This window comes from Callithrix jacchus, chromosome 14 (genome assembly GCF_049354715.1).
Source record: "Callithrix jacchus isolate 240 chromosome 14, calJac240_pri, whole genome shotgun sequence".
In the NCBI taxonomy this organism is placed as follows: Eukaryota; Metazoa; Chordata; class Mammalia; order Primates; family Cebidae; genus Callithrix; species Callithrix jacchus.
Genome location: NC_133515.1, coordinates 89,445,227 through 89,471,412, shown reverse-complemented (window position 1 = coordinate 89,471,412; position 26,186 = coordinate 89,445,227). Strand labels below are relative to the sequence as shown.

The following is a 26,186-nucleotide window of genomic DNA, read 5'->3' as shown; positions in this document are numbered from 1 at the left end:
CCAAGCTAAATCACTAAATCTCTCTGGTCCCTGCCTTGATGCTTGCCAAACCTATGGCATTTCTTTTTGCTTCTTTTGTTTTTTTTAAAGCATAACTTACACTGGGTTTTATTATGAAAGTTATGTTTTTCTTAGAAAAATGTAACAAAAATGCAAACAGCAAACATTCCTAAGTACACCACTGTTATACCATGTTGTGCTGTCTTTCTAGCTGTATTTATTTACCTGGACCCATGTTTTTGGCTTATTCTTGACATTTTACCATGTTGGCCAGGCTGATCTCCAGGTGATTCACCCTCCTTGGCCACCCAAAGTGCTGGGATTATAGGCATGAGCCACCTTTCCTGGCCCTCCTCCTGAATTTCGTTCTATGGATGTCTTACATCCTAATTCAGTCACATTAATTCTGTAATATTGAAATTCTAGTAGGATAATTTTTTCCTTTTCTTCAAAAGCCTTATGAAGCCCACCTATTAAGAAACTTATGTAAAAATATTCTTACTTCTCACTTATTACCATTAATACCACTTTACAAGTATACATAAATAGCGGAGTTCAATGACGCACCTGTCGATCTACCTCTGGGAGCAGTAAAAGCAGTCGCTGTTGGCAGTCTCCAGGAAGGACTGAAAATGTGTGCTTGTTGATCAGCGCTCGCAGATTTGTATTAACCAGAATGGAGTCCGGTGTCTCAACGTCAATGTCGGCACATTTAGTTCTTTTCATTTGTCCTACAGAAACATGGAAAAGGATCATTTGGGCCTCCCTCGCAAGTCCTGTGTCTATATAAACTGTAGCTTTCTGTGCAGTATTAAAAAACCCACAGATTGTGTTTAAATATCACATTGAAGAAAAGAAGGTAACACTTAAAATCTTAGGATATACTTCCAAGACTAACAAGTTTTGTTCATTTATAGAGGATAAAAGAATAAAATGTAATATCTTCTCTGCAAAAATAGAACAAGGTCGGTAAAAGTGGGTCTTCTACCATACTAAAAATTCGTTTTATGTTTGAGACTAGACTATTTCCCCCCCAAAAGAACTGAGAAAGTTTATGATACAAAGAATGTCTAAGAAAGAAAACTCAAATCTATAAATCGTACTGACATCTTTTGCTATGAATTTTTTTTTCCACTGATTTTAATTTACATTGACTAAAAATGTTACGATTTAATAGCTTAGCAGTTTCAGGAAATCTGTCCATAACCAGAAGGTTACAATCTTTCAAAAAACTGAGTACACAAAGGATTAAAATGTAAAAAAAATTTTACACACACACACACACACACACACACACACACACGAGACCAACTTCAAAAAAATATTTGCAAGCCATGACAAAAGGTTGCTATTCTTCATATGAAAATAGCAAGCTGGGCATGGTGGCTCAAGCCTGTAATCCCAGGCCTTTGGAAGGCTGAGGCAGGTAGATCACCTGAGGTCAGGAGTTTGAGACCAGCCTGGCCAACATGGTAAAACCTCGTCTCTACCAAAAATATATAAATTAGCTGGGTGTGGTGGTGGACACCTGTAATCCCAAACACTCAGGAGGCTGAGGCAGGAGAATTGCTTGAACCTGGGAGGTGGAGATTGCAGTGAGACAAGATTGTGCTATTGTACTCCAGCCTAGGCTAGAGAGTGAAACTCCATTAAAAAAAAAAAAAGAAAACAGCAATTACAAATCAGTAAGAAAAAGACATGGAGAAACACTGCCTCTACTAAAAATATAAAATTAGCCAGTGTAATCCCAGCTACTCAGGAGGCTGAGGCAAGAGAATCGCTTGAACCTGGGAGGCGGAGGCTGCAAGTGAGTCAAGACTGACTGCACTACTGCACTCCAGCCTGGGTGACAGAGTGAGACTCTGTGTCAAAAAAAAAAAAAAAAAAAAAGGGCAAGCTGATTTCAGATTAACAAGCTTGATCCAATAAGTACAAAATTCTGTGTTGAACAAGTAGAATATATTTATAAAATTCAATATTAGGTCAAAAAAAGTAGGTCTCAGTAAATTTTGAATAATGGTAGTGCAGTAACAGCAATAACAGGAGCAGCAAACATATACAGGTCTTTCTAAGTGCCAGACACTATTCTAGGCATTTACATATATTCGCTCATTTTTTCACACAAGCCTATGAAGTAGGTAACTATTACCATCCCATTTCACAGATGAAGAAAATAAGGCCCAGATATGATAATGCCCAAATTACACTCTTAAGTTAGTGTAGGAATTTAAACTCAGACGTTTTGATTTTAAAGTCTGTTGTTTATCAATATACTACATAGGCATAAGCATCACACAGTCCATGATATCTGACCAGAGGCTTCATAACAAAAAGGTAAAAAAAAATCTCTATATATTTGGAAATTAACAACAACAAACCAAAAAAACTTCAAAATAACTCCTGGGAAAAAGAAAAAATTACAATAAAATTTCAAATCTTTTCAAAGTAAATGATAATAAAAACAGTGTCTAAGAGGTAAATGTTGTCTGTAAATTCAAACAGTAGCTAAAGATGCAAAATGAAAAATGAAGGTTTCTACATTCAAACCCCCAATACTCCTGTCAGAAATGACATTTTAAATTTGATGACACGAAATCACAATGTACACGTTAACCATATTTAGTTTTTAATTTCACTAAATATCTTGAACATTTTTCAAATTATCACCTACAAATTCATCTTCTTTCTTTTAAAAAAGCTGCATCATATTCCAATGTATACACTACGGGTGTCCAATCTTTTGGCTTCCCTGGGCCACAATGGAAGATGAATTGTCATGAGCCACACATAAAATATACTAACACTAATTGATGAGCTATAAAAAAAAACAGGTAAATAAATAAATAAATCACAAAAAAAATGTTTTAAGAAAGTTTATGAATCTGAGTTAAGCACATTCAGAGCCCTCCTGGGCCACATGCAGCCCTTGGCAGGTTGGGCAAACTTGCTACATATCATGATTAATTTAAATGGAAATTTATGATGACAAAGGTAAATGGCTACCAGTCTTTTGTTTGTATTGATACAAACAATGTTGCAATGTCTCTATAAACTTTTGAAAAGCAACAGGTTTTCAAAAGAATTAATGGAATTGGGCTGTCAATCTTCCTTGACTAATTTTCACTATTTACGCATTCATTGTACTTGCATATTGTAGTCAAACTTCAGTTAAAATGTTAACTTTTTAAAAGTAAGACTGGGAAGTAGTTGTGAATTATTTTCTAGTATTGATCAAACTCTACTGTGAAGATACTTTTGTACCTCATAGTGGTCAGTTTAAGTCCTCTAATTTTAGTAAAGATGACTTAACCCAGTGTTTTCAATTTAGGTTGCCTTAATCGATTATATTATACTTGTAACCTGAGTTATGTTTATTCTTCTGACCAAATCTGGGATGTAAAAACATATTATATATTATCAATTTTACAGACGTTAAATAAAAATGAAAACGGTGTCAGGTAGAAAGTATATAAATTAGCTAATTTAGTTATCATTTATGTTTTACACAATTTCCTCCATGTGTTTTGAAAATAGTCATTGTGGCTATGTTACAAAAATTCCCACACTATTTCCCTTAATGCTCATTTGCTGGAAAGAACATGGACTTTTGCTTACTTCTCAGCCATTAGGTCAAACTTAAATAAAGAGAAACAGTGCTTTCTTTTTTTTATGGTTAATTTTTCCTAGTTTTCCATGAAAGTTAGAAATTCCTGGTCCATAATTTCCCAATTTTGTACCTCTACATTTCTTTTGGAATTTACTAAAACTGCAATTTTAACTGATTTTAAGTAGAATATGGGCTCCATGAGGAAGAAATATTGTTCTTTTCATCACCATAGCCCTAGGACTCTCAATCTGTGTTTGGCATATTAGCATACCTTCTACAGATATTTGTTTAATAAATAAATTTTTTATCTTAGCAGTGAAACTGATGACCAAAGAGCACATTCAGTTTAAATATGTGACATACTACCATTAAGAAAAATGTAGAATCCCCTCTAGAATCAAACTAAGTTTTTTGTTTTTTTTTTTAAACAAAGCATTTGTCTGAAATACTGTTAATTCTGTTCTCACACTTAAGAGTTTAGATCAGTCCAGAAGATGTAAATGAATACAGAATAAATTTCCCTCAGAATGTGTCAGCACTGCTGCACTTTTAGCTTTCATGTTGCTGCTAAGGATGTCTGTATTTCCAAATCTTGAATCTTTCTATATGCAGTATTTTTCTTCATTCTGGAGGCATTTTGTTACCTTCTCATGACCCTGGATGTTTTGAGATTTTAAAAAGAATGTGCCTTGGCATAGGTTTCTTTTCACTCATGTATCTTAATGCCTATTACATACTTTTAATCTGGAATTCTGTGGCTCTTGATTCTAAATAATGTTCTTATAGTGTTTCTTTCCATCACATTCTGTTCTTCCTGTCTGATACTCCTACTAGGTGAGACATTGTACAACCTAGATTGGTGTTCTAAGTTTCTTTCTTTTTCTCTCCTATGAACCTCTTTTTCCACTTTGACAGATTATTCTAAGAAATTTCTTCAGCTTTACTAAAACATTATCAAGATAATCTCTACTTAGCTGGGAACCTACATTTGCCTGCAGAGTTTTTTCTAAGACTATTCAATATCTTTAGGTACCAATCCACCAAATCTCAAGCAGGAGCATGATGGGAGGAAGAAGAAGGTAGTGGTGTTAGAAATATGCCTTGTTAGTAGCATTTTGGAAGCCCAGGAGGAGAATCCCTATTCAGTATTTACATTTTACTTGATTTTCCAGATTTCAGTACAGTGCCTCCTCATCTGCCCCCAGCTATGTTTAATATCCCTGAATTTGGAGTTTCTCTGGTTCAAATTTCACCTCAAAATAAACCTCCTGTCTCCTGCTTGGGTAAGGCATCAAACTGCCTCTTACTAACTTTCAAACAAGATTCCCCGCTTCTCTTCTGTAACACATATCTTCAATTCTGTAGCCTTCCTGGTGTTCTCCAGCCTTATGTGGCTTGCTTATCCCTAGCAACTGCTCTTCAGTTCAGTGAAAAATTCTATCCAGTTTTTAGCTCTCAAAATGTGCTGACATCACTTGCCCAGCTGTGGTCTCCTTGTTTTATTAGCCTGTATGGATTTTATCTGCTGTATTTCCATATTCTCATTTCAGTGGGATTTCAGAAGAAACAGAAAAAGGTTCAGAAAAAAATTGTCATATATATTTAATTATAACCCTTCTTTCTTTCTTTACACAGAAATAAAACATGAATAATATCGGACAAAGCAATCTATTGGCAGAAAGGGAAATAAACCACAAAATGGCTGATAATAGATCTTTCTCTGAAATAAAGTTTGTTAAGGGGAAGACAGGAAGAACATGAATACAGTAAAGAGCTCAAAGGTAAACAGTGGATAACAGGAGAAAGACATATTAAACCAATTCTGTTCCTGTTACTTTTCATGTCTTAAAAGTAATTATGTTACCAACAAGAAAACTTATGGCTAACCTTGGCTATGTGACTCAAATCTAAGTTATAAGTACACCTAAGACAGGTAGCTGATGAATTTCAAAGATGTAGCTGATAAACCATGGCAATGAAAACTGAAGTCTTTGTAAGCAAACTTACTTGTATGGAGTCTCTCAGATCTCTGGAATGACTTCTTCCCCAAGCCTAACAAAGGATTTTCCACTTTAACTGATGAAGAAAAGCTGGAGTTTGAGTTTTGAGGACTGCTTGACGGTCCATCAGATTGCTTTCCTTCCCATATTGCTAGGAGAAAAAAATACGTAAAGACTGGTAGCACTGAGATTACAGACAGAATCAATCAATCAGTCATTCACCATTCACTAAATGAAGTTATGTATGAGGCAATGTGACCCTCCCTAATGTGTTTTGAGTTTGAGAATTAAAGTCAAAGAGTAAAATAAAACCCTGTTTTTCCTCCCAGCATACTATTTGCTTCTGGTGGTAAATTTCCTTTCTCATAAAAATGCAGTTCTGTAAGATTCAGAATGAGTCTGGCAAGCCCACAGAATCAGCTTATGGTATCAAGCTGAATTATGTAAATGTCTGTATCTAGAAAGTCTAGAGTAGAAACAAAACAAGCAACCACAACAAAAGATCCAAAGGCCTTATAGACATGTCCAAAGGAAACTCAAAGGTAGTATGTATTCATTAGGAAAATGTGTTTTTACAGAAACCTGGCTAAGAATTTAGTTTGAGCCTCTTGGAAACATCAGATTTTAAGGTTGCTGATTAGAGGTTTCCAAATATTATTAGATTAGACCATCTTGAAAGCCAGTCATTGATTTCCTTCTTAGATGCAGTTCCAGTGATAACATTTTTTTGTAAACAAGGTCTCGCTCTGTCATCCAGGCTGTAGTGCAGTGGTGAGAGCAGGGCTAATGGCAGTCTTGACCCGTCAGGCTCAAGCAATCCTCCCACCTCAGCTTTCCCACTAGCTGAGGCTACAGGTGTGCACCACCACACCTGGCTAATTTTTTTTTTTTTTTTGAGACAGGGTCTCAGTATTTTGCCCAGGCTGGCCTCAAACTCCTAGGCTCTGAGGCTTTTTTTTTTTTTTTGGAGATGGGGTCTTGCTCTGATACCAGGCTGGAGTGCAGTGGTGCAATCTTGGCTCACTGCAACCTCTGAGGCATTTTTTAACAACTCCATGATTATTTTGCATACAACTTTTCCCATTTATCCTAGAAGGATTTATACTGATGTTGTGGCAGTACAAGGATTAGTGTAAATAAATATAATTTAAAAATAAGTGATGTCATTAGCCAGGCATGGTGGCATGTGCCTGTAATCTCAGCTACTCCGGAGCCTGAGGCAGGGAATTGCTTGAACCTGGGAGGCAGAGGTTTCACTGAGCAGAGATCGGAGCTACTACACTCCAGCCTGGGCAACAGAGAGAGACTCTGTCTCAAAAAAAAAAAAAAAAAAAAGTCATAAATAAATTAGGAAAACCAACACAAAAATACTAGGAAAAATAAACTTCCATTGAAAAAATGCCCAAACTGCCTACCAGGTTTGGCAGGTACAGAGTCACTGGCTGCTTTGACAGTCTTTAGAGAGAGATGCTGGTTGGAGGAGATGGATATGCTTGGCCTGCACTGCTGCTGCTGCTGCTGCTGCTTCTTCTGCTGTTGCTGCTTTAGTGCCTATAAAAATAAAACAGACTATAAGAAACAAAACAAATCAGTTTTTTAGTAATAATGTAAAGTAAATGACTTAATTTTTAAATGGCAAGAAGTATGCTGATCATTTATTATCTTTGAAATCTATCAAAGCAAACAAAAACCTAAATTAAGCCAACTATTGCTTTTTGGCCTTTTGACTAAGATCAAGTGTAGCATCTATTCTTATCAGTTTAAATTAAGCCAACTAAACACAAACCCTGAATGATGCTTAGAGTTTGGATAGTCTTTGTCAGTATCATTTCTTTATATAAGTGTAAAAAATAGTCATTAGCATTTTTTAGGACTTAAATTATCACTAGGTAAGCCAAAAACTTCCCAGTCTTGTAAGCAGAGACTGTATGCTTTCAATCATTTTGAGAAACGAAATTCTAAGCCTTATAACAAAAAGAGCCCTGTCTGCGTCAAACCTATGTAGAAACGTAAATATTTCGTTTACACAGGCTTCAGAGGTACTATATTTTTACAAAAGTTTGTAAATAACTACATCAGTTATTTTGCGTGACAGCAATGAGGTATATCCCAATTATCAAATCTCAGCAATTTACAGCAATAATGCAGTAAACAGAGGAGGAAGATTAGACAACACTGGTTCTAACAACGGTGTGGTTCCTTTTGTCTACTTAAGAATATACTGATTTCTATGAGGTTCTGAATTTACAGAATATACTCAATAATATTATTTAAATGAACAGGAAAAAAAAGAGAAATATCCAAATTTTAATCACAAAAATATTATGAAAGCAACGTTTTTTTTTTTTTGAGACGGAGTTTTGCTCTTGTTACCCAGGCTGGAGTGCAATGGCATGATCTTGCATCGCCGCAACCTCTGCCTCCTGGGTTCAAGCAATTCTCCTGCCTCAGCCTCCTGAGTAGCTGGGACTACAAGCGTGGGCCACCATACCTAGCTAATTTTTGTATTTTTAGTAAAGACAAGGTTTCACCATGTTGACCAGGATGGTCTCAATCTCTTGACCTTGTGATCCACCCGCCTTGGCCTCCCAAAGTGCTGGGATTATAGGCATGAGCCACCACACCCAGCCAAAAGCAACTTTTAACTAAAGGTTTTTTAACAAAGAGATAAACAAAGAAAGTAATTTCAGAAAAAAAACTGAAGTTTGACTTTGCTGAGTTGCCAGTTTTAAGCTTTTAAGACCATCATGTAGAAAAGTGTGGAATAACTGGCTACTTTTGGTTTCCTATTCTCTCTTCCCAATATAGTTTCCTCCTGCTTAACATTTCACCTGTATCTCTGGCTATGCTACAGGCACAGTGGCAACAACTGATCTCCTCACTCTAAGTTGCCAATGCAGAAAAGCAACTGAGAGAGCTCTGTGTCTGGCTTAGCCTCATCTACATTTATAATAGGTGAGGCAGAGGCACAAAGTACATAAAATGGCAGTACTGCCTGACCATTGATTATGGCTTATTCTCTCATTCTTTGCAATTAGATCAGAAGATGTTCATAGACTTCCTGGGGATGTAGCCACCAGTATTCATTCCTTGCTCTTCACAGGACCCGTGGAATTTCAGGTCAATGTAAAATTTAGTAGAACCACTTGACTACATCTACTTCTGCTGTGATTGTGTAAATTCATTTATTTTTTATTATTTATTTTTTTTTTTAGACTCTTGCTCTGTTGCCCAGGCTGGAGTTCACTGGCATGATCTCAGACCACTGCAACCTCCACATCCTGGGTTCAAGTGATTCTCTCATCTCATTCTCCCAAGTGGCTGGGACTACAATAAGCACATGTCACCACACCTGGCTAATTTTTGTATTTTTAGTAGAGATAGGGTTTTACCATGTTGGCCAGGCAGATCTCCAAATTCCTGACCTCGGCCTCCCAAAATGCTAGGATTACAGCCGTGAGTCACTGCACCCAGCCAAGTTAAGGGTAGTGTAGTATTAGAAAATCTAGGTCAAGTGCAGTGACTCACTCCTGTAATTCCAGCACTTTGGGAGGCCGAAGTGAGTGGACCACTTGAGGTCAGGGGTTCAAGACCAGCCTGACCAATGTGGTGAAACCCCTTCTCTACTAAAAATACAAAAATTAGCCAGACATGGTGACAGGTGCCTGTAATCCCAGCTACTCGGGAGGCTGAGACAGGAGAATCTCTTAAACCCTAGAGGTGGAGTCTGCAGTGAACTGAGATCACACCACTGCACTCCAGCCTGAGCAACAAGAGCGAAACTCTGTCTTTAAAAAAAAAAAAAAAAAGAAAAAAAAAATCTGTGTAATTCAGTATATTAATAGATTAAAAGAGAAAAATCTACATGATGATCTCAATAATTCCCAAAGAAAACAAACCTGAAAAATTCAACACCTAGTCATGATTTAAAAACATACATACAGGCCAGGCATGGTGGCTCACGCCTGTAATCTCAGCACTTTGGGAGGCAGAGGCAGGCGGATCATCTGAGGTCAGGAGTTCAAGACTAGCCTGGCCAACACGGTGAAACCCTGTCTTAAAACAAACAAATGAAAATACATACAAACAAAAGATTCTGAGCAAACTATGAACAAATTAGACACTTAAAAAAATGTGACAAAAAGAGTATCTACCAAAAACCTGTAACATGTATTACAAAGAGGTGCATAAATTACTAAAACCACATTGGGCTACTGCATGAAGTTTCCACTGACAAAGGCCCAATGTAAAAAACTTTCAAGAAATATCTGATGACTACCAGAGGTGTACATTTTTGATGTGAAAGATCATACTTGATAAATACAGACTAGCAATGCTTACCTGCTTTAGGGCCTTCTTGCTGTGCTTCTGTGATGGAGAAATGACTTTACCTGCTGTAATGGTGGGTGATGGGCAGCCTGACTGCGGGGAGGACGACGATACTAGGGAAAAAAAAGTGACAATAAAAGATTTTTGTTAACAGAGATGATATCAAGCACCATTCCTTCCCCAATCATATGCTGCTACCTGGAGTAAGAAATGTGACCAAACATTTTTGGGAACCATCTGTTTTTTGGAGTTTTACTGCAAACAGCCTGCCTTTTCAGTTTATTTCCTCTGAAAGCTCTGGTGAAGAATGACAGGATGGGGAACGAATTTTTCAATAGAATTGATGAAAGAAGAATGACTCATCAAATCAGATAAAACTCAGAAAAGATTCTAGGGCCTTTTAGACAGTATCTATGGTCTCACAGTAAATCTAATGACAACATGACACAGTGGAAGGGCCTTGGATTGGCCGTTTAAAATGAAGACAATAGGCCATTTAACCTCAAAACTCTACCATAGTTTTAATCTTTACATTCCTTCATCCCTTAAATCAATAGTTACAGGTTTACCAGTGTGAGAAGGCATTTTAAGATTTCTCTAATGGAAGCAATTTGAATTTGAACAGGATGTAACCACTCTCTACTTTATCACTAGCTGTTTTATATAGCCTGGCAGAACTTAGCCAGACCTGACTGGGTCTTATATGAATGAGGGTTCTTTCTTTAAGAATCTATACTTTTTATAATAATCAGCAAGTTGATATTTATGTTCTATACAATTCAACAGTATGTGAGTAGTGTTTACGATAAATACAGAAATTGCAATTTCAGCCCCCTTATTAAAAAAAAAAAAACCTAGAAAAAAATTATAATCATGACTCTTGAAGAATGCATCTTTACTAAAGTCTTCCTCTTTTCATAGCAGTTGAACTGAAAAGGCCCAAAGAGCAAAATGATATGCCATGGTAAGGCCAATAAGCTTTAAGATGTCATAAAAACACATACAAGGCCGTATGTTGTGGCTCATGACTATAATCCCAGCACTTTGGGAGGCTGAAGCAGGCAGATCACCTGAGGTCGGGAGTTCAAGAACAGACTGACCAATATGGAGAAACCCTGTATCTACTAAAAATACAAAATTAGCTGGGCATGGTGGTACCTGCCTGTAAACCCAGCTACTGGGGAGACTGAGGCAGGAGAATCACTTGAACCCAGGAGGCAGAAGTTGTAGTGAGCCAAGATCTCACTATTAATCCAGCCTGGGTAACAGGAACGAAACTCCATCTCAGGAAAAACAAAACAAAAAAAAGTATATATGTACTAGTAGGTAGCTAGCTACCTAACATAAAAATGTAGAAGCAGCCGGGCACAGTGGCTCACGCCTGTAATCCCAGCACTTTGGGAGGCTGAGGGGGCAGATCATGAGGTCAGGGGTTCAAGAACAGCCTGACCAACATGATGAAACTGCGTCTCTACTTAAAAATACAAAAAGTAGCTGGGCGTGGTGGTGCACACCTGTAACTCCAGCTACTTGGGAGGCTGAGGCAGGAGAATTGCTTGAACCCGGGAGTTGGAGGTTGCAGTGAGCCGAGAGCATGCCACCGCACTCCAGCCTGGGTGACAGAGCGAGATTCCATCTCAAAAAAAAAAAAAAGGTAGAAGCCTAATAGTTCATTGGAGTATGCAAGTTTTGGACTATAGTATTTCAAATTACTTAGATGTCCTAAGAAAGGAAGGCACAGTAGACGCATTTAAAGAAGACAGCAGCAAACAATTAAGATGATGACTTGGCCAGGCATGGTGGCCTGTAACCCCAGCACTTTGGGAGGCTGAGGTCGTTGGATCAGCTGAGGTCAGGAGTTCAAGACAAGCCTGACCGATATGGTGAAACCCTGTCTCTACTAAAAATACAAAAATTAGCTGGGCGTGGTAGCACACGCCTGTAATCCCAGCTACTCAGGAGGCTGAGGCAAGAGAATCACTTGAAGCTGGGAGGCAGAGGGTGCAATGAGCAGAGATCACACCATTGCACTCCAGCCTGAGGCAACAGAGCAAGATTTGGTGTCAAAAAATAAAAAAAGATGCTGACTTGTTGTACTTAGTTTAACTCTGTATCCCAACCTTTATGAAAAGGTTTATATAAGGAAAAGAGCTGATGTACAATAAGCTTGATGTTTAAAAATGACTAATTCGAGAGTTCAACTGCAAAAAGAAATCATAGCCTCAGTATACTTTGATACTGACCAATTTTTTAGTAGCTTTAAGATAAAATTTATATACCATACGGTGGGCACAGTGGCTCACACCTGTAATCCCAGAACTTTGGGAGGCCGAGGCAGGTGGATTACTTAAGGTTAGGAGTTCAAGACCAGTCTGGCCAACATGGTGAAACCACCCCCTCTACTAAAATACAAAAATTTCCAGATGAAAAACACTCACATGCACATAAGCAGTGGAATAATTAATTGGGTGATATTTTCGCAACATGAGAAACTACGTATAAATTCAAAACAGCCTACGGAACGTGTAAAAAGCCATGTACAGAAGTTCCTGCTGCACAATATTTACATAAAGGTAAAAGAGGTAGAAGTAGTGGTGTGTATGGTGGCATGCGCCTGCAGTCCCAGCTACTCAGAAGGCTGATGCAAGAGAATCACTTGAACCCGGGAGGCAGAGGTTGCAGTGAGCTGAGATCGCACTACTGTACTCCACTCTGGGCAACAGAGTGACACTCCATCTCACACACACACACACACACACACACACACACAAAAGATATAATTCATATATTATATATCTTGTCTAAAGAACAAAATTTGAGGCCTCTTTGAGAATCAAGGGTGGGAGAAGGGTGAGGATCAAAAAACTACCTATCACGTACTACACTTATTTCCTGGGTGACAAAGTATTCTGTACACCAAGCCCCCATGACACATAATTTACCTATATAAAAAAACCTGCACATGTACCCCTCAACCTAAAACAAAAGCTAAAAAAACAAACAAACAAACAAACATAACGTACACAGGTCATAAGTGGGTAGCACAATGAAGCTTTTATATTTAAAATTAAAAAAAACAAAACAAAACAGGAAACTTTAAGCCCACAGCTATTTTTCTGTGATCCCAGCTGGTCACTATCCTTAAGGATGAGCACTACACTGCCATCTCTGTACTACGTTGCAGAGGTTACTTTTACCTCTTTTACATTTTATATAAATATTGTAGAGTGGGAACTTTTTTATATATAGCTTTTTAATTCTACAGGCTGTTTTATATTTATATGTAGTTTTCTACATCCTTGCCAACACTTGGTATTTTATGTCATTTTCATTTCAATCTCCTGGTTGCTGTGTTTATATTAGGCTTTTCTCTGATTGCTAAGAAAGTCGAACACTTGTTAACACTTTCTTGGTCATAGAATAACCTCTATTTTGAAGACTGTTATTTCATGTTGCCTATCTTCCTGTTGTTTTATTAATAACTGTCTTTTTCTTGTTGATTTGTGTAGTTCTTTACATATGCTAGACAGGAGTCCTTTTTTAGTTAGTCTTCTGATACAGTTTGGCTCTGTGTGCCCACCCAAATCTCATCTTTTTTGTGTGTTTTTTGAGACAAGGTTTTGCTCTTATCACCCAGGTTGGAGTGCAATAGCACGAACTCAGCTCACTGCAACCTCTGCCTCCCAGGTTCAAGAAATTCTCCTGCCTCAGCCTCCTGAGTAGCTGGGATTACAAGTACCCACCACCATGCCCAGGTAATTTTTGTATATTTAGTAGAGAAAAGGTTTTGCCATGTTGGCCAGGCTGGTCTCAAACTCCTGACCTCAGGTGATCCACCCACCTCAGCCTCCCAAAGCACTGGGATTAAAGGCACGAGCCACCCCACCCAGCTCCAAATCTCATTTTGAATTGTAATCCCCGCTTGTTGAAGTAGGAACTTGAGGGCAGCTTCCTCCATGCTGTTCTCACGAGATCTGATGTTTTTTTAAGGCAGTTTTCCCTGTTCTTGCTCGCTTCTCTCTCCTGCCACCATGTGAAGTTTGTTGCTTCCCCTTCGCCTTCTGCCATGATTGTTGTTTCCTGAGGCTTCCCCAGCCATGTGGAACAGTGAGTCAATTAAATCTTTTTCCTTTATAAATTAGCCAGTCTCAGGTATTTCTTTATAGCAATGTGAAAACAAACTAATACATCCTCTCTCTGTCTCTTTCTCCTCTCTCTCTCTGTCTTTTGATGAGAAATACTTACATATATTTAAATAATCTCATTTGTCATTTCCCCAGTATATTAAGTATCTTTTATTTAAGGAATCATTCTTTACCTTAAGACCACAAATATGTTATTCTCTGTTTTCTTTTAAAAGCATCAGGATTTGGGTTTAAACTCTGGTTTTGCAATCCACTCAGAATCAATCTGCTGTGTGGTTAGCGATTTAATTTTCCCTGGTAAGCTAACAAAATTAAATTCATTCTGATAATGCTGGGGGAAAAAAGTGTAAAATTTAATGGCTTTCGGTATATCCACAAAGTTGTACATCATCACCACTCAAAAACTACCATACATGTTAACTGTTACTCATCTTTTACCCCACCTATGTCCCTGGTCCCAGGTAACCAGTAATCTACTTTCTGTCTCTCTAAGTTTGCCTATTAGGTATATTTCATATAATGAAATCATCCATCAGTGCTCGTTTGTGATGGCTTTTCCAACAAAGCACTTACTTTTGAAGGCTCATTCATGCTTCAATATGTATGAATACTTCATTCATTTTATTGTAACATAATATTCCATTGCATGCATATGTTGTATTTTGTCTATTCATCAGCTGATGAACATTTAGACTGTTTCTACTTCTTGGCTATTATGAACAATGTTATGAAGAACATTTGTGTGCATATTTTTGTATGTATGTGCTTTTAGTTCTCTTGGGTTCATTCCTAGGAGTGGAATTGCTGGATCTTACAATAATTCTATGTTAAACTTGAAGAACTGCCAAGTTGTTTTCCAAAATGGATGCACTATTTTTACAATTCCACTAGGAATGTATGAGGCCGCTTTCTCTGTATCCTTACCAATGCTTATTATTGTCTTTTTTACTTGGCCATTGTTTTTAAAGAGAAAAAAGTAAAAGTTAAAACTATTAACTTTGTTTATTCTCTCAACAATGTCTTGCAGAAATCTTAAGACTATACATTTCCTCCCCTACATCAAATACCGCCTGATTACAAACAGAAAATAAAAAGCCAACATAACGCCACTAGAAACTATAAGAATTCTATTTTGTAGCCCAGAAAAGGGACAAAAAAGCTGTCTGTAATTACCAGGACAAACTGCTTGGAATGTTTACCCTTAAGCCAAATACTCTTTTTAACAAATGAAACCAGAAGCATTTAACTAAGCCAACCAAAATAAATCATGAAAATTACAGAACCTACCAGTATAAACATTTCCCAGAATTGACTTAATGCTAAGTACTAATCTCAACTTCTATGAAATTTAAGCACTATTTTAACTTTATTATTATAATATTGTTATTTTTAAGACAGGGTCTCACTCTGTTGCCCAGGCTGGAGTACAGTGACATAACCTCAACCCACTGCAGCCTTGACCTCCCAGGCTCAAGCAATCTCCTACCTTCAACTCCTCAGCAGCTGGGACCACAGGTGTGTATTATCACATCCAGGTAATTAAAAAAAAAAAAAGATGGTGGTTTTTTTTTAAGAGATGGAATCTTGCTATGTCACCTAAATCTTGTTCTGACTTTTAAAATATTAAAGGCTCAGTATTACAATCAGCAAACAAGACTTAAACACAGGCCTGGCACAGTGGCTCACACCCCTAATCCCCCCCAAAAATCCTCGGCCTCATTTTGGGAGGCCGAAGCGGGCGGATCACTTGAGGCCAGGAACTCAACACCAGCCTACGCAACATAGTGAGACCCTGTCTCTAGATTTAAAAAATTAGCTGGGCATGGTGGCATACACGTCCTAGCTACTTGGGAGGCTGCCCTCCAGCCTAGGGGTGATAGTATGAGACCCTACCATTTAAAAAAAAAAGGCTTAAACATAAAGATTTAAACTTTACTGAGAAACTTATCTCTCATAATTCATTTTAGTCACTATATTGAGTATCTTTGAAGACATAATTTTACTTTTAATAATAACAGTGGACAAGTATCTTCTATATGCCTAACACCGTACTAGGTTCATTTTAGCAGTAGTTCACTGAATTCTCATAACTACTCTCTCTTAGCATAGTTTTCTTTCTACTCCTACCCAAACTCCTCAAATTATACTTCTAGAAATAACAAAAATTTTTGGTTGGCATCCTCATATTTTTCTATGCAAACAAAAATACGAGAATTATCTTAAGGCTATATATTTATATACAAAAATAAATTTCAAAGATACATATTCATCTGCACATTACTATGGTATTATCTAAGTTTTACATATCAGGAAATTCAATTAATTTGCCAAATGATATATAGCCAGTAAAGGAGCAGAGCCAATATTTGAACTTCATTCTCAGAGTAATGACTAGGTAATGTATAGCTGGCTAATAATGGTGGCAACCAAAAAGATGCGTCCATATTATAAGATCCATAATCTGTGAATGTTACTTTATTTGGGAAAAGAGTCTTGGCAGGTATAACTGAGTTAAGGATCTTCAGACAAGATCATTCTGGATTATTCAAGTGATCCTAAAGCCAATGACAAATCTCTTCAGAAGAGACACTAAGAGAAGACAGATACAGATGAGAAGGTAATGTGAAGACAGAAGCAGAGACTGGAGTAATGTGTTTATATAAGGCAAGGAAGTCAGCAAGGAAAAGGTAAGAGAAAGCAGGGAGCAGATTCTCCCCCAAAGCCTCTATAGGGGGTGCAGACATACCAACACCTTGCTTTCAGACTTCTGGCATTCAAAACTGTGAGAATAACTGTTTGCTTAAGCCAGCCACTTTGTGATGAACTGCAGCTTCAGAGAACTCATACAATAACTAAAACCAACAAGTTCTCATAGATGTTTATATATTTGAAATATTAAATCAAATGCAAATATCAAAGATTTGATACTATACACCAAACTACATATGTTTAAATATATATATATTTAGCACTCCGACTGTCCCATTTTGACTTAATGGAACTTCCTTCAAGTTGTAAACGCTCTCAAGCACATGGTTCCACCAGTATTTGAGGTTTTTTTTTTTTTTTTTTTTTAACTACCTATCACAGAAAGTTGTCCCAGGCAAATCCTGCATAACTTTTGGCCCAAGTGAGACTCCTATTTCACAGAAGTCTAGCTCTCTTCCTTAACTATACTACTTTATATCTCTTTCTCTATAGAAAATCATTTTAATAGGTTTTTGTTTGCCTTTTCATTGTTTTTATTCATATTTTTCCTTTATTTTATGAAAATATAGCATATATGTTTTAATACTTTGTTTTTTCCTTTTTAAGACAGAATTTCATTCTTGCTGCCCAGGCTGGAGTGCAATGGGGCGGTCTTGGCTCACTGCAACCTCTGTCTCCTGGGTCAATCGATTATCCTGCCTCAGCCTCCCAAGTAGCTGGTATTACAGGTGCCTGCCACGACACTCAGCTAATTTTTATATTTTTCGTAGAGATTGAGTTTCACCATGTTGGCCAGCTAGCCTGGAACTCCTGATCTCAGGTGATCCACCTGCCTCGGCCTCCCGAAGTGCTGGGAATATATATAGGCATGAACCAACATGCCTGGCCTGTTTTAATACTTTTACTTATTTCTTTAAACAAAAGATCATACACCACTAACTGTCTAGCACTTTGATTTTTTTTTTTTAAATAAAGGGTCTTACTCTGTCACCCAGGGTGGAGTCACTTTGATTTGAATGAAAAAACTCAATGTATCCTGGAGGATATCCTAGAATAGAACATGGAACTCTTCTGCATTCCTTTTAACAGTTGCATAGAATTCCACTGTGTATATCTACCATGATTTCTTCCACCAGATTTTATTGATGGGTATTTGAGTTCTTTCTGGTCTTTTGTTCTCATGACTACATCTTAACCAGTGGTTCTAAGATGTGATACCCAGAACAACATCATTACTACGTAAAAATCTGTTAGAAATGAAAATGATTGGGTGTAAGCTCAGATCTATTGAATCAGATACTCTGAAGGTGAGGCCCAGGAATCTGCATTATATGTTCTCCAGGTGATTCTGATGGCAAGCTCAAGTTTGAGAATCGCTGGTTAATCTCTGTCAGTTTATATTTTTGACAGTTTATCTCCGAGATTGATTCTTAACAGTGGGTTTGCTAGGCAAAAAGATAAACGTGTACCCCTCAAGAAGCATCACAGAAAAAAATTTCATTATTCTCAGGTTTTAAAAATTCACCCATGTTTTGCTGTAGTGCTTGGTTTCATATTTAACATTTATTATAACTCTAATTTCTTTGGAATTTATCTTGGAGGAATGAATGCAATTTCATCTTTTGGGGTATTTAGTTGTTTCAACATCTTTTTGCATGTATCTTAAAAAAGTGATGCTCAGTTGGGTGCAGTGGCTTATGCCTGTAATCCCAGCACTTTGGGAGGCAAAGGCAGGTGGATCACCTGAGGTCAGTAGTTTGAGACCAGAATGGCCAACGTGGTGAAACCCTGACTCTACTAAAAATACAAAATTAGCTGGGTGTGGTGGAGCATACCTGTAATCCCAGTTACTTGGGAAGCTGAGGTAGGAGGATCACCTGAGCCTAGGAGGTTGAGGCTGCAGTAAGCTGTGATCACACCAGTGCACTCCAGCTTGGTGACAAGAGTGAGAGCCTGTCTCCCCACTAAAAAAAGAAATTAAGAAAGTAGGTGACATCAAACCCATGTATGTATAAGCTTCCTTGCCCTTCAGCTTTGGCTTCAAGCTCACTTAAAGAAGATGATTAAAACATTAACCGAAAGATTATGGCAGCAGAGATGATGACTATATAATACTTTAAAAAATTTCACCAGAATATAATATACTGAATACATTGTATACTGAAGAATGAACTTTACTCCCTGTGTTAATTCTCCAGGTCTGTCATTTTAAAAGTACATAACCTAGGTGGCATAAAACAACAGACATTTATTTCTCTCACAGTTCTGGAGGCTGAAAATCCAAAACTGAAGTGTCAGCAGAGATGGTTTCTTCTGTCAGATAAGCCATTCCATCCCTTTCTCTTAGTTTCTGGCAACATCCAGCAATCTTCAGCATTCCTTGGCTTATAGCAGCATCCCTTCAACCTCGTCTCCATCCTCACATGGCAGTCTCTTCATGTCTCTATGTCTTCATATGACCCATCTTATAAAGACACCAATCTTAGTGGACTAAGGACCCACCCTACTACAGTAAGACTTCATCTTAACTAATTAAGTATACAACAACTCTTTTCCCAATAAGGATACATTCTGAGGTACTGGAGGTTATGACTTCAACATATGTTTTTGAAGGGAACACAATTTGAAGGATAACACTTGCTTTTATTTAGCCTATTTTCCAGAGCTACACAGATGCTGTGAACTTAACACTGTCATTCACTGAATATAAGATATAATAGTGCTGCCCAGGCTAACAGAATTTTTCCCCAAGTCAAGGAATTAGAAGTATTCTCATTTATTCTAACTCATATTCTCATTCATGTATGTGAATTATAGACTTGTGATCTGTGTGTTTTATCATATTTATGTTAAGCTCTAATTAAAAGTAAAATATCCCTAAAAAGAAATATTTCAGCCTAAGCTTAAACTTCTATCAGGAAATTCTCCCAAACTTTTTTTTTTTTTTAAAGACAGAATCTTGCTCTGTCTCCCAGGCTGGAGTGCAATGACATGATCTCCGCTCACCATAACCTCTGCCTCCTGGGTTCAAGCGATTCTCTTGCCTCAGCTTCCAGAGTAGCTGGGATTATAGGCACATGCCACCACGCCCCGCTAATTTTTTGTATTTTTAGTAGAGACGGGGTCTCACCATTAGGCCAGGCTGGTCTCAAACTCCTGACCTCAAGTAATCTGCCCACCTCGGCCTCCCAAAGTGCTGGGATTATAGGAGTAAGCTACTGTGCCCAGCCCCCAAACCTTTTAAGGAAGAAAAACAATCATTTTGTTTTTGGTTTTGGTTTTTTTTTTTTTTTTTTTTTGCGACAAACTCTCCTTTTGTCCCAGGCTGGAGTGCAATGATGTGATCTTGGCTCACTGCAACCTCCACTTCCCAGGTTCAAGCAATTCCCCTGCCTCAGCCTCCTGAGTAGCTGGAATTACAGGTGCCCAGAACCATGCCCAGCTAATTTTTGTCATTTTAGTAGAGACAGGATTTCACCATATTGGCCAGCCTGGTCTCAAACTCATAACCTTAGGTGATCTGCCAGTCTGGCCTCCCAAAGTGCTGGGATTACAAGTGTGAGCCACTATGCCCAGGCTACAAAAACAACAATCTTACAAAAATTCTTTCAGAGAACCAAAAACCAATTACTAAGATTTTTATGATGCAAAATTTTGACAGGGACATTATATGGGGAAAAATGCAGGCAAATCTTAATAAAATAAAAAAGTTAAATGCAAAATATGAGCAGATAAAATCTAATGATATATAGGATTAATAACATATCACAACCAAGTTGGTTTATCCAAGGAACCCAAGGTTGATTTAACATTTAATAAGTAAAATCAATGTAATTCACTATAAGAATTATGTACATGAAGGAAAAGCAACTGATAAAATTCAACATGTGTGCATTATAAAATCCTTTAGCAAATTACAAATAAAAGGGAACTTCATCTACTAAAGAATGTCTACAAACAACCTACTATGACGCATCATTCTTAAAAAGTAATTTTAAAAGGCTGGGCACAGTGGCTCATGCCTATAATCCCAGCACTTTGAGAGGTTAAGGCAGGTAGATCACTTGAGGCCAGGAGTTTGACACCAGCCTGACCAACACGGCAGAAACTCGTGTATACTAAAAATACAAAAATTAGCTGGGCATGGTGATGTACACTTGTAATCCCAGCTACTCAGTAGGCCAAGGCACAAGAATCACTTGAACCCTGGAAATGGAGGAGGTTGCAGTGAGCCAAGATCACACCACTGCACTATACCATAGGTGACAGAGCAAAACTCTGTCTCAAAAAAAAAAAAAAATTATAATATTAAAAGTTTTACCCTAAAGATAGGGAATGAAAAGGATAATTGATAACCATGTTTGTTCCATTATTTACTGTAAGTCCTGGCTGGTACAAAATGGTGAGAAAAAAAAAGAAAGAAAGAAAGAAAAATGCCATTATTCATAAATTACATGTTTGTTTAAGTAGACAATCCTAAAAATAAACCTATGTATAGACTAACAGATTTTAAAAACTAGTTTTATAATGTTGTTATATACAGCATCAATGTTCAGAGATGCAATCCATCACAGGCCCTGAGTGCTGCTGTGTGTACCTGCAAGGAATGCTAACAGTGTTTTAAGTCCCAGAACACTCTTTACCTGGGCCATCTTTCAGGGTTATGTTTGCAGTTGCAGAGCAACCATGAGACGAGGCAATGTCTCTTCCCAGGTAAAATATGCTTGCTTCTGCTAAAAGCAGTGAATACCTCAAACCAATGTTTCTTGGCTGAGATGCAAACGCACTGCACAAATAGCATACACCTGGGCCTCTGTTTCATTGCTATGAGTCTTGGGGTAAGAGAAAGGTGACACAAAAAGTATGCTGATAGTCATTTGCTTACTATATCATGGGTAATACAGTATTTTTTCTAAGACCCAGGATTCTTGTTTCTTTTGTTAACATCCATGAGAGGCTAACTTGTTCACATACAAATCAGGTAAAGTCCTAGACACTTCACAGACACAGTCAATTTATAAAAACTGTATTTCTATATATCAGCAACACACAATTATAAAGCAAAAAAGGTTAAAGCCATTCATGACAGAAAAAAAAAGTTAAGGAATAAATCTAATAAGAATGTGCAAAGACCTGTAAGACAGAAAAATCCATAGCATTAATGAACAAAATTGAACTGCAAAAAATACAGTAACACAATAAAAAAAGTCAACAGAACTAAAATTTATCTATAGATTCAATGCAACCCTAACCAAAATCATAGCAGGCTGATGGGAAAGGGGACACGTGGAAACTGACAAGCTGCTTCTAAAATTTACATGAAGATGAGATCAGTCGGAAAAGCCAAGAAAACACTGAAGAACAGAAAGAACTAAACTATTAGATATCAGGATTAATGATAAAGCTAAAGTAATTAAAATAGGGTGGTACTGTTACAAGGAAAGACAAAACATAACAGAACAAAGCAAAGTCCAGAAACTAAACCATAACTATATGGTCAATTGACTTATCACATAGAAGACACTGCAATAAAGGAAACAAGTCTTCAAAAAAGGGTGCTAGGTAATTTAGATATCCCTGCAGGGTAAAAGGAATAAAATGATGATCCTCATTTCACATAATACAGAAAAATTCCACATGGTCTATAGATCTAAATGTAAAAGATAAAAGAATAAAGCTTTTATTGAAATATGTATATACACACACAGAGAAAACTATCTTCATGTCAATGTACTAGGCAATTTTCTAAAGAAAAGGACATACTCAGTATATTAAAAAGTTTTATTCATCAAAACATAACTTTAAAAAAGTGAAATGCAAGCCATAGAGAAGTTATTTGTAATAAATATATGCAACGAAGGAATACATGAATTAACTCCTACAAGTTACTAAGAAAAAGATAATTCACAGAAAAATGGGCAAAGACCAAAACAAGCATTGCACAAATATGATATCAAAATGATTAATAATGAAAAGGAGTCCAACTCCATTAGCAACCACAGAAAGGCAACTTATAACCACATGCGATACTACTACACACTCACCGAAGTCCAAAATTTAAAAGACTGATGGGAATGCTCATACATTGCTGGTGAGAATTTAAACTATTACACCTACTTTGGAAAACTGCTTGGCTATACATAGTATAGCTAATTCTACTCTGGAGTATATATCCAACAGAAATAAGTACAAAAATAAATTTTTTTCTAAAAGTAGAATTAATCATAATAGGCAAAAAATAAGAATAACCTAAATGTTCATCAATGGTAGGATAAATGAATTTGGGTACTGGTGGATGTTTATACAATGAAAATACTATATAGTTTTAAGAATCCCAAATAAAAACAGGGGAAAAAAAAGACAAGAATCTGATGTATTTCTACACAACAGGTGAATGAGTCTTACACACATGCAAATAATGTAATAGCAAAAAATTATTTAAGTATAATTTGATTACATAAGTTTAAAAACTTTCTCTGGACATTATCCTGTTCCAGACATGTCTTGTTTATGCTATAAAAAGTTGTTAGAGTGGTTATTTTGGGGCAATGGGTGTGACCAGAAGGGAGCTCAGAGGAGAGATACCAGGGCAGTATTTTGCTCCTTAATCTGGTTACTAGTTTATAGTACTGTTTTGTTTGTGAAAATCCTACAAGCGTATACTTATATTATGTGTACTTCAATGAATACAGGTTGGCCACTCCAAATCAGAAAACATGAAATGCCCAAAATCAGAAAAATTTTGAGTGCCAACATGATGCTCAAAGGAAATGTCCACTGGAACATTTTGGATTTTGAACTTTCTGAATTTTGGATGCTCAACTCAAATAATGCAAACATTTCAAAATCTAAAAAAATCCAAACTCCAAAACATTTTGGTTCCAAGCCTTTCAGAGAAAAAGTACTTTATATATATTATAATTTAAAATTTAAAAAAACAGGCAATGTGACCCAAATTGACAGAAGTTAGGACAGTAGCTACTTTTGAGAAAGGATCAGTAGTGATTTGGAGATGTCATAATGTCTGCGCAATGCTGATGAAGCATCATAATAGTGAATTATTTACTAGGGACGTGGGGTTATTTTATGTTCTAAATTTTTAAAAAAAGAGACGAGATCATTTCTTGTATTTTCTCATTAAAAGATGAAATTTGGCACCTTCTCGCCCATTTTAAAAGTAAAGCTGAAAAATCATCTAAACTATTGCTGTTCAAATGTCCACAGACTGGTCTGTGACAAGGTAAGTATAAAAGCAGGAACACTTAGGCACTTTCATAGAAATGTGACAATGCTGGGCCATTCTGAATGCATTTTACAACACTATCAGTCCACAATGGATCGAAGGAAAAAAACTGGTCCTTACATGATGAATAATTTGAGAATAAACTAGCTAACAACTGAGGTGGTGGTGATAGGAGTAGGAGGTGTGTGAGAAGAGCATGAACAAGGTTTCCTAGGACTACATCTTACAAAGAGAAAAACTATTAACAATAAAACCTTGTTGACTGGGCATGGTGGCTCACACCTATAATCCCAGCACTTTGGGAGGCCGAGGCGGGTAGATCACGAGGTCAAGAGATTGAGACCATCCTGGCCAACATGGTGAAAGCCCGTCTCTACTAAAAATAAAAAATTAGCCAGGAGTGGTGGCACTCGCCTGTAGTCCCAGCTATTTAGGAGGCTGAGGGAGGATCATTTGAACCCAGTAGGGAGAAGTTGCAGTGAGCCAAGATTGTGCCACCGTACTCCAGCCTGGCAACAGTGGGAGACTGTCTCAAAAAAAAAAGAGAGACCTTGCTTAAAAAATAAGCATTAAAGAAAGAAAAAAAACACATTAAAGCTGCAATTAACTATATCAAGACTCTGTTTATAATCTTTTCTCACAAAGTGGCACTTACAGAAAAATAATCCCTCATATTTCTCTATTACTAGTTCAAATGAAACTAGTTAATGTCACCAATTAATGTCATCCTGCACAGAAGTATACGACCCACAACAAATGATGTTCTTTTTTTTTTTGTGATGGAGTCTTGCGCTGTCGCCCAGGCTGGAGTGCTATGGCAGGATCTCGGCTCACTACAACCTCTGCCTCCCAGGTTCAAGCAATTCTCCTGCCTTAGCCTCCTGAGTAGCTGGGATTACAGGCATGTGCCACACCACGCCCAGCTAATTTTGTTTTTTTGTATCTTTAATAAAGACAGGGTTTCGTCATGTTGGCCAGGCTGGTCTCAAACTCCTGATCTTGTGATCCACCTGCCTCAGTCTCCCAAAGTGTTAGGATTACAGGAGTGAGCCACCGTGCCCAGCAACAAATGATTTTCAAAAGTAAAACAAAACTTTTAGCCTGTATACCAGTGATGAGAAATAAATTGAGCTAACTTAAACACTAGTAAGTAGAAAGCAAATAAAAGAAGCTGGTTTATTCACTCAGAAACTCTCAATGAACAGAAGTGTGAAACCAACAAAAAAGGGTCAATAAACAGTCTTTTTTTTTTTTTTTTTTTCCAGACAGGATCTCTCTGTCACCAGGCTGGAATTCAGTGGCACCATCAGAGCTCACTGCAGTCTCAAACTTCTGGGCTCAAGTGATTCTCCCACCTTGGCCTCCCCAAGTGCTGAGACTACAGGTGTGCACCACCAAAACCAGCCTATAAACAATCTTGTTCTTCCTGGCATCTGGCTATAAAAATTTGAAGAGTCATCAGTCATAGTCTCTGATCTATACCTCAATTTTCCTAAGAAACTTTGTGCCTAACAATATCCTGTAAATAATAAGACTATTATTAAAGGTTAAATGTATGATCCAAATTTCTTTCCCTCCAGAAATCCCTTCTTCCAGCCAAATTTATCTTTTTATGGCTTCGTGAAAACACTATACACATTCCCACCTTCTTGCCTTTATATATATTTTCTTTCCGTAATACATCCTGTCTTCCCCAGAGATTAAACTCTCTAGAGAAGAACAGTATCTCAGAACTTTTATAGCAAATACTTAGTAATCCAGGCAAAGTTAACTTAGTATCCCTTTTCTAATGCAGTCATAACATGATAAATATAAACACACATGTTTTATGAAGTTATGTGCTAATTATCTACTTATTTTTCTATCCCTCTAAATATGCTGAGACAACTTTAAGGGTGGGGCTGACACCGCATTCAAATTTGTTTCCGAAATACCTGGCAAATACTACAGACTGAAGAAGGAAGGACTGTAAAAAGTAGTTCATTTGCTTGTCCATTTTTCGAGACAGCATCTCACTCTGTCATCATCTAGGCTGGAATGCAGTGGTGCCATTTATAGCACACTGTAGCCTCGAACTCCTGGCTTCAAGCAATCCTCCTGCCTCAGTCTACCAAGCAGCTGGGACTACAGGCACTCACCACCACACCTGGCAA

General features: G+C 37.4%; 1 protein-coding gene and 1 pseudogene across 2 annotated transcripts in view; one reads left to right on the top strand and one right to left on the bottom strand.

Moving 5' to 3' along the window:
- The window catches only part of ASXL2 (ASXL transcriptional regulator 2), a 141,206-nt gene that overhangs the window by 18,677 nt on the left and 96,343 nt on the right, over positions 1-26,186 (bottom strand). For both annotated transcript variants that reach the window (XM_035272994.3, XM_078349759.1), the window contains 4 exons: positions 9,949-10,049; positions 7,023-7,158; positions 5,615-5,758; positions 568-731 (listed from right to left, as the gene is read on the bottom strand). In XM_035272994.3, coding sequence (XP_035128885.2) covers positions 568-731; positions 5,615-5,758; positions 7,023-7,158; positions 9,949-10,049 — 545 coding nt within the window. The remainder of the gene's footprint in view (positions 1-567; positions 732-5,614; positions 5,759-7,022; positions 7,159-9,948; positions 10,050-26,186) is intronic.
- LOC118147657 (U2 spliceosomal RNA) lies at positions 7,315-7,454 on the top strand (annotated as a pseudogene).